At 34.0% G+C, this 16,835-nt stretch overlaps 1 protein-coding gene across 1 annotated transcript; it reads right to left on the reverse strand.

Moving 5' to 3' along the window:
* Positions 1 to 1,099: 1,099 nt before the first annotated feature.
* LOC148273137 (retinol dehydrogenase 14-like) lies at positions 1,100 to 16,363 on the reverse strand. Its single transcript, XM_088239081.1, has 4 exons — positions 16,133 to 16,363; positions 12,906 to 13,142; positions 7,300 to 7,372; positions 1,100 to 3,692 (listed from the first exon to the last, which is right to left on the reverse strand). The coding sequence occupies exons 1-4, from the start codon at positions 16,360 to 16,362 to the stop codon at positions 3,522 to 3,524; spliced, it is 711 nt and encodes a 236-aa protein (XP_088095207.1). The 5' UTR covers position 16,363; the 3' UTR covers positions 1,100 to 3,521.
* Positions 16,364 to 16,835: the final 472 nt, after the last annotated feature.

The raw sequence follows: 16,835 nt of genomic DNA on the forward strand, positions 1-16,835 counted from the left end.
TGAGTGTGATCCCATTGCCCGGGGTTCGCGATGCGGACGCTAACGAGTTGGACTAGTCAGTAGTGTTACCGGCGGAATGCAACTAGGCGTTTGCAGCATTTTATAGAATCACACCTTCCATCAAGATGTGACTCACTGAGACAGTTTGAACCCTTCCCTTACTGTGCCAAAAACTTCCTCGCGCTACGGTGCTGTGTTATGACTACACGTGCAAAAAATGACAGATTTGAAATGGGAAAAATGGAATATTTTTTTAACATTGAAGTCAAGAGCAAGAAAAAAATCCAAGAAAGATTTTTTTCTCAATTGGTCTGGGTGTTGTAGTGTATTTTTCATAACCTCCTTCCATATCCCCTCTATCCTACCTGCTGACAAGCCTCTAAATAGAGGCTTAGTGGGTTAATCCTTTTAAAGAAAAGTGATAATATTTTGATCTAATTTTTAAAACCTAAAAAAGGCATTCGTTTTTGTTTGCAGTCGCAGCGAAAGAGCCGCTCCTAGCAAAATCCGGAGAGCTACTACCAGGAAACTTGAATTAACTGGCTAACTGGCATCTGTCAGAAGTACAGGAGTACTCGCATCATACAAAAGTTAAATAATCAGTACTTTATTTTGACCTAATCGTACACATTGCTTTTTGTGCAAGCCACTATCCTCAGTTGAGTAAACTCCCAAGAGTTTAAAGCTTTCAACTTTCTCGATCCTCTGCCACAAATGCCTTAATTTATAAATAACAAACAATTATATGCAAAAAGATTTTATTTTCACAATTAAATAGAATTTAAAAAGTTCATAACCACGAGGGTTTATATTACATTATATAAATAACTACACATAAACATGACACATTGAAAATGTCAACGGTTGGTCCATATTAATATTGAGTCACTCGTACAAGAGACACCACAAATGTCGCAGACGCGAACAACTGTGTGGTGTGTGGGTTTGTGTGTTGCGTTGCGTTGCGTGTATGCCGCGTATCTATTTATTTATACTTTATTAAGTTAGTTCATAACATCGTAAGAACTAATATAAGCTTTTAATAACATTACAATTTTCTATCAAAAGTACTTAAGAGCATATATTTCAATGCTTTCTGTTTCTTTTATTTCTTCAGGTAACTCATTGTACAGCTTCAATCCTTTTTACAATGAGTTTTGTGGCTGTTTTTCTCCTCATTGGTATTCTTATCTTTTTTTATCCCTAGTTTCATATGTATGACATTGTTGGTTAAATTTAATTCTATTTCTTGTAGGATTTATCACCTTGATTATTTCATGTACAAAAATGGCTACATTATATTCTATTTGTTGCTTTACTGCGAGCGAGCTAATTTATTCGTGCATTCTTAATGATTTGTGAATGATTTAACGGGCTGATACATTTGTGCCCACTGATCACATAATAATTATCCCATTCACCAAACCAAAAAGTAATTTTGCCACCAATGTTTTTTTTTGCAATCTGTAATATATTCCTTCTTTATTTACATTTAAATCAAGATTGAAATGTCACTTTCTAAATGTTTGAGTTGTTCTTTTTTCCTACATCTTTCCTCCCATCACCTCTCCTCTCCTCTCTTCATAGTATAGTGTAAATTTTTAGATAATTTTTGTATAAAATTATAATATGTGCATGTGCTTGTAATTTTCTCAAACATAACTTGCCTTAAGGTAATATATGCCCTTATATGTATGCGGAATTCATAGTCCATAATCGATAACACACACGTGCTAATACAATTCACCTGAAATAGTGCAATGACTCCAAGAAGCTATGTCATCATTTTCTATAGAATCCAATACAACATACTATGCAACTCTAACAGTATTTCACATAAAGACAAGATCGTCATCCTGCAGTACATTCATATCGTCCCTACCATGGCCAAATGAACAACAAAGGAACGTGGCCTATAAAGAGACACAGGACGCAGTCAACGCCCAGTTCGGCCAGTTCAGTCCAGATCGACGCAGTCACTCAGTTCCAGCATGTAGTTTAAGTGCAGTCTCTTTAACCCATCATCGCTGTAATATAACACTGACGCAACACTATTTATTTGCCATGTAATAAATACGCACTAAACAGCAACCTCGTGTCCTCTGTTAATCTCCAACTGGGGTAGGAGCACCCTGACGTTTCATGAACACATAGAGACAATCAGTGGTAATGCATTGAAGATGTTGGGATTCGTTCTGCGTACTGCCAGGGTTTTTGAAAATACCCGCATACTGAGATCTCTTTACAACTCCTTGGTGCGAAGTAGACTCGAGAGTGGCTCGATGATTTGGAGGCCACATGAACTGAAGTACTCTCCTATGATAGAGAAAATCCAAAAGAAGTTTCTGAGATATCTCTACATGAGAAAATGTGGGTATTATCCTCGGCTCTACCCGACCGAGTTTCTCCAGGGTATGCTCGGCTACAACAGTTTAGAGACTAGAGGGAATGTGTATTTGACTACACATTTTTATCGATTGTTGTGCGGTATGATTGATAATTCTGAGATTATGATGAACATTTCTGCCTGTTAGAAGGGCTATCACTATGCTGAACAACATCGCTCTGGATATTGATCTGTTCCATGTATCCGAAGGGGTTTTCCGAAGCAGGATTCTCCTACTACTTTGACATGAGTCTCGTTCATGTATTTTTTCTTTTTTATAATGTTATACATGTACATGTGTACGTATTGAATATATGTTTGTAATGTATATGTTATATTTAAATAAATGAATTTTGTCACAAGAGGCAAAATTGGCAGTTCACAACGGAGTCCTGGTCCCATCCCTGATGTATGGGAGCGAAGTATGGACTTGGAAAAACAGGGATGAAAGTAAGCTGAATGCTGTCGAAATGCGATCTCTCAGGCGAATGTGTGGTAAAACTATGTACGATAGATGCACAAATGTTGAGATCCGTACATTATGTAAGGCTGAGACAAGCATTATCGACAAAATCAAGAAAGGAGCTCTGCGCTGGTTTGGACATGTAGAACGAATGGACAGCGAGAGAACGGCTAAGAATATTTACAATGCGAATGTTGATGGATGCAGAAATAGAGGAAGACCGAGAAAGACATGGCATGACCAAATCCAACAAATACTTAAAGATGGACATGTCAAAAGTCGGAATAATCGGCGCGCGTGCATGAGAAGATGTATGAATGTAGAGGAAGCGAGATCTGTATGCAAAGATAGAGTGTTGTGGCGTTCTATCCTCTCTGCCTACCCTTACGGGGAAACGGCGTGATGGTTTGTTGTTGTTGTTGAATTGAAGAACCCTCAGCAACCAAAATCCTACATGTATATTAACTGCATATGTTTATAAAGTGTTAAATAAATCAAATTATAATTTCGCTGTATGACAGTGAAGGAATACAGTGTTAGTTCCGAATTGGGACCCCGGCCACATATCCCAGATCCATCTATTATTCACACATAATAATATGTACACATTGATGTCCATAAAGCGTAGACACTGCATTAATTTATTTGGAAATTTCTAGCAATGCATCAGTATCAGGCAGCGTGAGAATCGATCATATTCTCACTGGCCACCCACAATTTCTGTTCTATTTCTTTATCATACTTTATCTTTTGTATTTCGGTCTCTTTGCAATTAGCGTAAAACGTCCCAGACTTTCCTCTTAAACTCGGTTCAGTAGCGCAGTATACACTCGTTTGGGCACCCTGTAACAAAACAACAAATTGACGTATGCAACAATAGAGATGGACAGCATGCTTTAACGGGGAATATGGATATGCATTTACAGAGGCATCATAAGCCTAGCAATAGCCAAAGTGTGTATTGTGCCATTCACAAATTAAATAATAATGTTTTTCCTTTCTTTTTTAATATTAAGTTCACAGATTGTTTGAATGTTTTTATTTTCTTCTTTAATATTAAGTTCACAGATTGTTTAAATGTTTTCTTTCCTTTTTTAATATTAAGTTCATTGATTGTTAAAATTTGTTAAAATTTTTATTGTTTAAATGTATACTATGTATTGTTACAAGAAATGTACTATTTTTTTTATGTACCGTCCCAAATGAGTTTTCTCGTACAACTCCTGGGAATATAATATCATGATATTCATGTCTTATATGTTTTATTAATAAATAAAAAAATAAAAGAAATATGGCATCATGGTGCGAGGAGATAGCGTGAAATGATTATGGAACTTCATGAGGCTTCAAAAAGGATTGGTTTGGAAATGAATATTCATAAAATAAAGATTATGAGTCCAACAGGACGAGACATTTTTATTAACAATAATAAAATCGAAGTGGTTGATGAATACATATATCTAGGACATAAATTCAAACTTGGTAAAGATAACCAGACAGCGGAGTTACCAAGAAGAATAGGGCTAAGTTGGGCTGGTTTCGGCAAACTTAAATATATTTTTGAAAATAAAGAAGTCTCTATATGCTTAAAAAGACAAGTACATGAATCGTGCATATTGCCGGTGACAACATACAGACTAAAAACCATGTCTGTAACACAAAAAAGTAGCCAGAAATTAAAATGCACGTAACGATCCATGGAAAGACAGATGCTCGGTGTATGTTTAGACATCAAACAGTCCCTTAGGGGACAGAGTAAGAAATGAAGAAATAAGGCGCCGAACCGGAGTCGTGGATATCATGGATCGGGCAGCGAAATTGAAATGGCAGTGGGCAGGACACTTGGCGAGACAAAATGATGGCAGGTGGACACCCAGAATAATAAAGTGGAGACCATGGGCAAACAAAAGAAGTGTTGGAAGGCCACAGAAGAGATGGGTCGACGACATTGCCTCGTGGATGATGAAAGCGGCTGATAGGAAGAAATGGAGACGTTTGGAAGAGGCCGCCATCCAGCAGTGGAGAGAATAAGGTTGAAAAAGAAGAAGCGTGGGGAGCAGCGGGCGTGACAGCACTTCATCCAATTAATATTCCACAGTCAATTTTAAAGTCCTCTTGAGTGTGCCCATCCCTACACCCACAGAAGGGGTATAACCGAGGTTTAATGACAATGGTTCTGAGACATTGTTCCAATTTATGACGGTACTGGATGTTAGACATTTTTTTTAAAAAGAGTCATTGACACATTTCTGGTCATGCGGTTACAAGAGGAGATCCCAGCAGAATTTGAAGTAATATATTTGTAATTGGAATTATTTAATACCAAAAACCCATACAACTTTCATCCAGAGAAATTTCTCTTTTGTGGCCCCGAAAGTGTTCACTGGTCCTGGATGAACATATTAAGTTCACCAAACCGAAAGCCATTTTCGGGAGAAGTGTACAAGTTTGGATTTTGTCTGCAGGAAGAGACCATTGCAGGAGACTGCTGCGAGATATTGCATAGATTTATAATATATAGTACAGGGTGTGGCAACTAACTTTGCTGATTTGAAAGGTTAAAAAAAAGTATTTTCATCATCATTTTATCTCCGTACCTAATGGTGCATAGGGCACTGCATCGGTACACCAATCGCAGCATATCTTGATCTTTTTTGTTACATGAAGGTAGATGATCAGTCTTACGCTTCAGGTACCAGTCCAGGTACTATGAAATATTCTAGTGTAAAAACACCCTTTCAAATCAATATTTCATATCAACCATGTCGGGAATCGAACCCGAGACCTCTTGCATGGCAGGCAAACACGCTGACCACTGCACCACGATGCTGACGATTATTGTTCTAGTATTGTCTTTCTGAGCACTGAAAATCAATATAATGTTACGCAGAGGACTCAGAATAAGGGACGATATCGAGATGTGGCAGATATACAAAGATTCAACAAATGTTGACGGTACTAAACATGCTTTTCGTACAGCAAAGAGTCATTTTAAATACATTAGTGTTAATATTTCAATTAAAAAATAAATTATTGCCCGAATACATGTTTAGTGATGTTCAGCGTAATGGCGAAATTCATCGCTATCCTACGAGGGCAGGTGAAGGTTTCAGACTCCCCAAAACAAGAATCCAGGCAACTCGAAACTGTATCATGGATCAACAATACTGAGATAGACCAGTGGCTCAATCACAAATAACTATCGACGTGCTTAAAAACATGCAAAGCATTTGAGCGATCTCAATTAACAATAATAAACATGCTCAAGTTATCACAGTCATAAGTCAACGCATGTGTAATCTCTAAGTCAACGCTCGTGTCGGTTTGTTTTTTGTTTTCCTCGTAAATGAATACAGTTTATTGGCGAAAAATCGGCGTTTACCATAGTAAATTATACAATATATTGCATTTGCAAAATAGTAATGAGTATCGAATACAAAAAAAGTGAAAATTAAATTACAATTACTATGGCGACTGGTTTTTTTGACATTTGGCTTGCCAACCGCCGGCTAAATGCAATAAACAGCATGATAAATAATAAATGCATAAATAAAAATAGCAGTTTTGAAATATTTTCCATATTTACACCGGTGGAATTCAAATATGTGATTGCGCTGCAGGATTATTCGTCGCGAAACGTAAGTATTTTGACATTTAATATTATGTTCCATTGTGATCGCGAATACGATAAACAACCATAGTGAGAAATTGTTATCACGTCGCTTATTAGCACGTAGATAGTTATTTGTGATTGAGCTACAGATCTTGTCTCGAGGTAGTAATTATTATTGAATTTTTTGTCCTAGCTTTAATTTTATTTAATTGTATTTTTTTTTTTTTATTGTTTATTCAGAAAAACAACAGCAATACAAAAAAATACACACAACATTATAAAAAAACATAAAATAAAGCCAAATCAGTTTTCCACATAAATACAATTATGAAAATGCAGTTCAGTTAGATATTAATACATGTAGATGTGTATGTCAGCGAGCTTTTTGTGTGTGGGGATGCGTGGGTAAGCGAGTGGAGTGTGGTTTTGGTAGGAATGTGAATATGTGGGTTTATGGACAGGGTGAGTGTGTGTTTGTTTGATATGAGTGAATAGAAACATCTTAAATTTATAATGTAAAAACATGTTTTTTATAAAGAAACAAGAGTTTTTTTCAAATAATAGTTTTTTAACTCTTATTTTAAAAGTGGGTTTACTGCAGTTAAATATATCTATGCTATTGAAAAATACATTATGACTACGCGCCAAGCGAATCAGAGGAGAGTTCTGTGCATAGTTGGTGCGAACTGTTGGTACATGGAAACGAGATAGATTCGTGAGACGGGTGCGGGCCAGTATTTTATTTTAATTGTACCTGTATATATGTGTTATAAAGAAATATATTTACCATTGTTAAAAGGACTTAACAAGTCGGTAAATAAATAAATAATATCTTACCTGTTTAGCTGATCTCATAACAAAGAAGAATATCGGGGCGAGGAAAACATAGTGATACCAGCGTAAATTGTGCCTGCAATAAAAAATAATCAATTAATCTATTATATAAATAAAAGACGAGTGATACGTTAATCCACAAATTTGGAATATCCGGTGACCGGTTTCATCGCTTTCGCGACATCTTCGAGACTGGTATCTTTATTAAAAAGTTCAATGTATTTATACAAAACAGGTAAGGATAGATAATTCAAAGTTATATGAAAGTAAATTAAATAAAGTTATTTTTATCTTAAGGATCATTATCAACATTTTTTCTTTGGGTTAACTAATGAGTTGATATAATGCTATTTTGATGAGTTTAAGTTTTAGTAATGAGTTGATAAAATAGCATTATATCAACTCATTAGTTAACTCGAAGAAAACAACACCAATAAGTAAAACATTGTATGTTAAAAATGCTTTTTTTCGTGGGACTTTTTCAGTGTACAATACAAAATTTAAAGACATAGACTACACAAACATAACTCTGTAAGATTTAAAATTTACGCTAAAAACGCATTATGTAACTTAGTAGACATTATAATAATAAATATGTACATCTCTCTTCCCCTCCTTATCCTCTCTTCAAGCATCCTTGTCTTAATCCCGCCCAATTTACAATAACTTACTGTTCTTTAATAATAAAAAATACAAAATTTAAAAATATAGATTACACAAACATCACTCTGTCAGATTTAAAATTTACACTAAAAATGTATTATGTAACTTAGTAGACATTATAATAATAAATATGTACATCTCCCCTCCCCTCCTTATCCTCTCTTCAAGCATTTTTGTCCTTATCCCGCCCAATTTACAGTAACTTAATGTTCTTAAAATAAATATTTAAAAAATCTTTGATTATTGAGTACATGAAAATAACATTTTTATGTATAAACTTATATGTATTTATTTAATATGTAATATATTTTCTTCACTAACTTTGTATACTTTGTGGAAATCTGTTATTGGTTCTGAGTTTATACACTATGTCTGTTTGTTTACTATAAATATGTATGTAGATCTGTTGGTTTCCCAAATAAAATAAAATATGTTTCACTGCCTATTTCAGAAACTTCCTAAAATGAATAGACGGACCATTCCACTTTTGATTCCGCATGATATAATAGATAATAATAAATTTGGACAATTTTTATAGCGCCATTTTCGTGAGTAATCACTTCAAGGGGGATGTACATTATACTTAAATATATCAACAATATTTTGAGTTTGTCCAAATTTTTGTAGACAAGGACTGGATTCAACTCCCTGGGGAGCTGTTTATATTAACATTTTACAACAGAGATGAAGAACATTCAAGAGAAGGTAATATAGAAGTCTAGGCATCTACAGGGCTTATGATCTGTCAATGGCTGGTTTAAGTGGCCACTTTACACACTGTGTAACATTCACCATTCTGCCTATATTTGAACATCTATATTCCTTCAATTCTTTCATCTGTTGATGTTTGTGAAGTTAAAGAGCTGAAACCTTTATTTATGCGGGTGAGATTCATATAATTGAATTATTTCACCTACATACTAGGCAACGCCTGAAAATATTATTTTTTCAATTTCTATACTTCTTCATGATATAATAAAAAGTTTTACAAAGTAAAAAAAAACAATAATAACAAAGGTATGCAAGAAAAAACAGTAAGCATATAAACAAAAAATGCAAAGATATAAGCTTGTGAAATAAATTCTGTAAAGCAAACAATAAATAAAGTGCTACGGTAAGCAAGAAAGACATTTTTAAGTTAAATGAATAAACAAGCAAGCATATATTATCACAAAAAAATAAGAAATAAAAATCTCTCTTCAATCCGTGCCTCATGTCTGAGGATGGTGATTACGCCTGACTCCAGGCATGGCTCGTCTGTGGACAGTCTCCCTCCATCTGGAACGGTCTTGTGCTCTTCTATAGGCATTCGTCAGTGATGATTCTGATAACTCAGTGACTGTACCGCTCCATCTTGTCGGTTGACGTCCACGCGACCTTGTCCCTTCGACACTTCCCAGGAGAATAGTTTTCTCCAAACTATCAGAGTCTCCCCTGGAAATATGCCCAGAGAACTGCAGGATTCTTGTCTCGCACATGGATATCAGTCTTTCTCCTATGTCCAGTTCCTGGAGAACAGATGCATTCGTACGTCTGGCCGTCCACGGAATCCGCAGCACTCGCCGCCAACACCACACCTCGAAAGCTTCGATTTTTTTCTTTTCAGAAATAAAAATATGTATCTATGAAATGCGTATTTGCTAATACTACAATGCAATTTGATATAATAGTAAAAAATAAAAAACAAGTTTAAGGTACCGTAAAACGGGGTTAAATTGCATCACTTTTTAATAACTTTTCAGCTATAATGATTTTTTTCATCGAGGAGATGAGTAGTGTTTTTGACAATAAATGTCATGGTTATATAATATATTTCCTTTACTTTTTTGTGGTCATAAGTATATTTTGTAGTTTCATATACAAGCTATAATTTTTTGAAAAATGATGCAAAGTAAGCCCTAGGGCGGGGTGACATTGCATCACTTTTTTTTTCCTTCAGTATCTTAATAGATTCCACATGGACATGGAAATATTAATATTAATATTTTTTGGTAAATTTAGTAAGAAATACTGGTATTATCAAATACATGACAAAATTCAACATACGAAATCACTTTACTCACCTTAGAATGATACACACTGTTGAAGATGTGATAAGAATTACCTATAGAAATTATTCATAAAAACTGCACAACCAACCCAAACCGCTAATCGCTCAGTACTAAAGTACCATATTGAATGGAAAATTACCTTAGGTAAGAGTGAAAAGTGACATCCATTGAATATTTGGAGAAACAATGAGTTATTGTTAGTAGCAATGACAACAGGTGTCTCTAAAAACTTTTTTTTTTTGATGCAATGTTACCCTTGATAGTGCAATTTAACCCCGTTTTACGGTAATAAAAAAAAACAAGTAAGTATTTTTTAATTTATGGAATTGAATTGTCAATAATAGTTTGTCGAGCAGCTACAAATAAACTTGATATTGTGGGCTTATAAGATAGCAAAGAATTTGACAGAATGCTGCAAAATGTGCAATTAGCGCAGGACAGATACATGTGCTTTCGCTGTAGTAATCGCCAACGTCGGGGGGACCCGGCAAGGCACTAGAAGAAGAAGAAGAAGAACTAGATGTCTCGCGCCCCGTGAGACAAACAGCGTGTATTATGTTACCGCGCCATACTTGTACACAATGTTTGCTAGAAGCTGGCGGACATGACCTGCGACATTAAAATGATGTGACGTGGACCACCCACCACCATTCCCTTTCCGCACATAATGGTGCATGGGGCACTGCATCGGTACACCAATCGCAGCGTATCTTGATCATTTTTGTTGCATGAAGGTAAGATGATCAGTCTTACGCTTCAGGTATATTTTAGTGTGAAAACACCCTTTTAAATAAATGTTTCACATCAACCATGTTGGGAATCGAACCCGAGACCTCTTGCATGGTAGGTAAATGCGCTGACCATTACACCACGAGGCCGACATGGACAGCGAGCCGTTTTGAATGTACTCTTTTTTTAACCCAAAAATTACGAGTAAAATCTTGTTTTCTATGCATTGATAGTTTTATCATTAGAATCGTAAAAATCCAGTTGAATATATTTTAAATGTTATTTCCGATCTGTGAAAATACCTTATTTAATTAAATTCAGACTAGTTATTTAAGACTAATAATTTCTAAAGCATAAAAGATAAAAAATATTTGAAATTTTTAAATAATCCCTTCAGTACATTTTGGACACAAAACATTTTTTTATATCCAAACAAACCATCACGCCGTTTCTCCGTAAGGGTAGGCAGAGAGGATAGAATGCCACATCGCTCTATCTTTGCATACAGGTCTGCTTCCTCTACATTCTCACATCTTCTCATGCACGTGCACCGATTATTCCGACTTTTACCATGTTTATCTTCAAGTATTTGTTGAATTTGGTCATGCCATATCTTTCTCGGTCTTCGTCTATTTGCATCCATCAACATTCGCATTATAAATATTTTTAGTCATTCTATCATTGTCCATTCGCTCTACGTGTCCAAACCAGCGCACAGCTCCTGTCTTGATTTTGTCGATAATGCTTATCTCAGCCTTACATAATGTAGGGATCTCAACATTTGTGCATCTATCGCTGTAAACGTTGTAAACAATTCACCAGTCTTAAAGATGCCTACTTAGGTGAAAGCGCTTGTTGGTCAAAATAATAAAAAGTAAAACTAAACCAAGAAGTTTCATACAAACAAACTATCACGCCGTTTCCCCGTAGGGGTAGGCAGAAAGGATAGAACGCCATATCACTATATCTTGGTACACATACCTCGCTTCCTCTACATTCATACATCTTCTCATGCATGCACGCCGATTATTCCTACTTTTGACATGTCCATCTTCAAGTATTTGATGGACTTGATTGTGCCATGTCTTTCTCGGCCTTCCTCGTTTTCTGCATCCATCAACATTCGCATCGTAGATCCTTTTAGCCGTTCTTTGGTTGTCCATTCGCTCTATATGTCCAAACCAACGCAGCACCCCTTTCTTGATTCTGTCGATAATGCATATCTCAGCCTTACACAGTTTACGGATCTCGACATTTGTGCACCTATCATACATAGTTTTACCACACATTTGCCTGAGAGATCGCATTTCAACAGCATTTAGCCTACTTTCATCCCAGTTTTCCAAGTCCATACTTTGCTCCGATACATCAGAGTCAGGACCAGGACTCCATTGTGAGCCACTAATTTTGCGTCTTGCAACAAACATTTATTTGCCAAGGTTGATTTAAGTGCACCATTCACTCTGTTCACCCTCCTTTCAATATCGTTCTCAGTCATTCATTCACACAAATTCTTCTACCATGTGTTACCACATTTATTTATATTATTTATTTATGTATTTCAGTTTTAAAATGTACAGAGTTTCTTTGTTTCAGGTCCCGACTAGCTAGGAAATTCCTGTGTTTAGGAAGAACCTTATTTTTTACCTGTGTTTTTTTTTATTTCATTAAATAATGCTCAATAAATTCAAAGAATAATATTAACATTTAAAAAAATCAATATAAATATAAATTAGGAAACATGCAGGTAATAACAATAAAAATTGAATCATAAAAGCAAATTAGAAAATATGCCATTAATAGTATAAAAATGAGACATAATTATTATAAATTGGAAAACATACCGATAATAATAAAAAATGAAGCATAAATACACATTATAAAATATAACATTAGTAATAAAGAAATTAAACAAAAATATAAATTGGAAAACATACCAATAATAATAAAAAATTGAAGCATAAATATAAATTTAAAAATACATAGATAATAATTAAAAATTGAAGAACAAAAATAAATTAAACATTAAGTCATACTTTCATTTTTTTTCAAAAACCATCACATTCGACTTATGGCCAAAGGAATTTATTAAGCTGTGAATCAGTTAATTAAGGATTGGAAATCGCACCTCACCAGAAAAATAAAATAAATAACTACAATGGATACCTGAATAAGTTTGTGTACGTAAATCCAGGACATAAAATAAACACGTCGATTCCTTTATCCTTGGTCTTCTCGGCCAAAGCTTTACCGAAGTAGATATTCATGAGTTTAGAATTGGAATAGGCAGGGTCTTCTCGCAACTTTCTATTTTTCTGCAACTCATCGATCTTCTTCGTAAGATTGAGATCTTCTAAATCTATTTTCCCATCTTTGTACAGCTGCGATGACACTATCACAACCCTAAAAAAAATAAGTTTATTAATATAATTATTCTTCTAAATCAAAGGCCCATGCGGCGTTACTTTTTTACTCAAATAATGCAAAAGGTCCATTTTCAGCATGATTTCTTCCAGCATGAGCTTTCACTTGGTGTTTCATGGGGTATTTCTTTCTTCCTTATTCGACATTAAGCTAGAAACATGGTAATTCAAAACAACAAGCCGGAAAGTTTGAAAGTCGTATTTTTTTTTACCAATATGTAACAAATTATGCAACCGTGCACGTGTGAAAATATTAAAAATATTGAGCAGTATGTTTATTTAGGTTTAACTATAGATTGTAATTTTAAATGGGATGTACATATTAGAAAATTGTGCAAGCGATTAAGAGCAATAAGTAATAGAATGTACATATTAAAATATTATGTCCCTGTTAATACTTTACGAATTATTGACTTATCTCTCTCGGAATCAATTATACCATACGCCATAACTTCCTGGGGGTTATCAAGTGAAACTAATATTCATTTTATTCAAACCTTGCAAAATTCTATGATCAAATTGCTACTACATAAAGATGTATACCGCCAGAGACACAATATTTCAATATCATTAATGTATAAATCTGTAAATAAATTATCTGTTAGGGCTCTACTTTGGTACAAATTAATTTGTCAGCATGCGTCGCACTCCGAGTATAAACTCAAGTTGGTACATGATTACAACACCAGGTTTACTAGTATGGAAGGGCTAGCTGTTCCTAGATACTGCAATAAATATGGCAAAAGGACACTGCAATACAGTATACCTAAAATATTTAACATGTTACCAAACAATATTAAAAATACTGAGTTAAATACAGGAGTGCGACATTTGCTCAAATTATGGTTATTAGAAAAAAGTTTTTTGTATTAGTGATGGTTTTTAATTTTTCATAATGTAATCTGTAATTGTTTTTCAAGTAAAATTATTGTTAATGTAGGTTAAGTGTAAATAATCAATGTAATTTATAAGAATCTGCTGACGAGTTGTATGTATGCAACTCAGCAGGACTTAAATTTAAGAATATTTTGTGAATATTTTTGAAAAATAATTTTTTTTTTAAATAAAAAAATTACAACAGGGATGGAAAATACCTTAAAGAAGTGAATATGGAAGTCTAGGCATTTACAGGGCTTATGACATGTCATTGCCTGGTTTTTTTTACAATATACATAAGAGGTGAAACAGAGTATTCAAAAAATAAATGATAATTACAGAGCAATGAAATACATATTAACAGTAATAATAGTAAACAAAAAAATCCCACTAAGGCATGGCCTGTTTGTGGGTCTACAAGATATGTTTATGAATTTTTGCTCCTATAATAAATAGACAGTTATAATATTTTTGTTTAACAAAAGAAAGAGAAAAGAAAATATTCTGTAAAAGATTATAAGGTATTTTCTTTTTTCATAGTAATTAAAAAAGGAAATAAAAAATATAAAAAAACATTAAAATATTCCTTATTATTAAAGGGCAACAAAATATATCATAGAAAAAAAGAGTTCAAGTAGTCACTTTACATACTGCGTAACATTCCCCATTTTGCCTATGTTTGAACATCCATGTTTCTTCAATTCTTCCATTTGTTGATTTTAGAGAAGTTAAAGAGCTGAAACCTTTATCGTTGTGAAGAGATTCATCTGACTGAATTATTTCACATACTAGGCAATGCCTGAATAAAATTTTCCAATTTTTAAATTTTTTCTTGGACCAGTTGGTTTTATTACAATATTCGAGTTTGTCCAAATGCTTGTAGACAAAATACTGGATTTCACTCCCTCGGGAGTCATTAAGATAAACAAATTACAACAGGGATGAAGAATACCTTAAAGAAGGGAATATAGAAGTCTAGGCATTTATAGGGCTTATGACCTGTCATTGGCTGGTGTAAGTGATCACTTTATGTGTTGATGCTTTTTAGTAGGTACATATCCGCCCACGCAGGAATTCAATATTCAATCATAATAAAAATAATATTCTCTCTCATCATCATTCCCTTTCCGCACCTAATAGTGCATAGGGCACTGCAGTGGTACACCAATCGCAGCGTATCTTGATCATTAGTTTTGTTACATGAAGGTAAGATGATCAGTCTTACGGTTCATGTACCAGTCCAGGGACTACGAAATATTCTGGTGTGAAATCACCCTTTTAAAAAAATATTTCATTTCATAGCACAGAAAAGGTTAAAAATCACAATGACATGATGACCACACCAGACGAGACTTAGCATAACTTAACATGTTACATGTTTATACAGACATCTACTGAAGAAATATTCCACAAATCACAAGTTATGACACCAAAACAATTATACGCTAAAACAATACACACTTACAGATTCAAAAACTACTCTTACTCAAATGAAAGACATAACCCCTACAATACATCACATACAAATATTACAATCACTAGATCCTCAACACAAAGACAACTTAAACAAATACAAATTAATACCACTTTCGGACAAGGGGATTTTGAGTATTATTCAATTAAAATCTATAACCTACTTCCACTGTCTATTAAAACAATTAGTAACGAGAAAATGTTCAAAAAGGCTATAAAAAAATGGGTAGTGGAGCTGGGTAGAAGTAAAATGGATTGTCTTATTCGCCCAAACCAATATTGAATCAACTGCTTCACAAATGTATAGCTTATGTTAGGTTCTTGTTATTTTCATTGTGCATTTTGTAATATAAATAATATAGATGTACATTGTACATATATACGTAGTTTTTAAAACAGTCTGAATATTTTGTTAATTATCTCTGTTTATTAAGTTTGTCTTTTTTGTTTATTCTCAAATGTAAAAACATTTCAAAAAAGTATATTGTCAAGTGTCCTCGGCACGGGTAACATTATTTTTATTATTGTTTATAGTTTGTAAGAATGAAATATGAATAAATAAATATAACCCTGATGGGTTTTTAAAATTATAAATATAGATTTTAAAACATTATAATTTACCTGCTGGGTGCAGCCGCCTCCAATCTATCGATCAGCAAGTTAGTCAACAAGAACGGAGCCAAATGATTTACTCCGAAATTGATTTCGAAGCCGTCTTTAGTCTTTTCGCCCCCAACAGTGGGTACAGCAACGCCAGCATTGTTGATAAGGACATCTATCTTGTTAAATCCTTCTTTAGCGACCTCCACAAAGGATTTGATGGACTCCAGTGAAGAAAGGTCGACATGCATCGCAATCTGAAAAAAATATTAGAGAAAATATTACCACAGAAAAAAATACCCCAATAAAAGAGAGCAAAAATTAAATTCGCGTAATATCGTCTATTCCTAATATCCTAAATGCCAATTTTTAAAATACTTTATTCTCTGTGAAATTCCCATCCTTTCTGTAAAATTAAATACAGGTAAATGTCGTTTGACACCGGGGTTCCATTCCGAGAGATACCGGCGTAAATAAAAAAAAATCGGAGTAAAATGATCACAAATATAATAGAAGATATAAAATTAGATTCCGTGTCAAAATTCTAAGAACAAACGAATATGTTTAGTAAATACGTTGTCATATCCTATATATATTCAAAATAAATTATAAATGTATTTAATAAATACAGTTTAACTGCGTTTACAAAATAAATAATAATCTCTTGATATAAATAGTGATTTTTTAATAATAAATACTAACTCACCAAGTATGGACTTGGAAA

Source organism: Micrasema longulum, unplaced genomic scaffold, assembly GCF_059751315.1.
Source record: "Micrasema longulum isolate JH-2025_06_02 unplaced genomic scaffold, ASM5975131v1 h1tg002064l, whole genome shotgun sequence".
In the NCBI taxonomy this organism is placed as follows: domain Eukaryota; kingdom Metazoa; phylum Arthropoda; class Insecta; order Trichoptera; family Brachycentridae; genus Micrasema; species Micrasema longulum.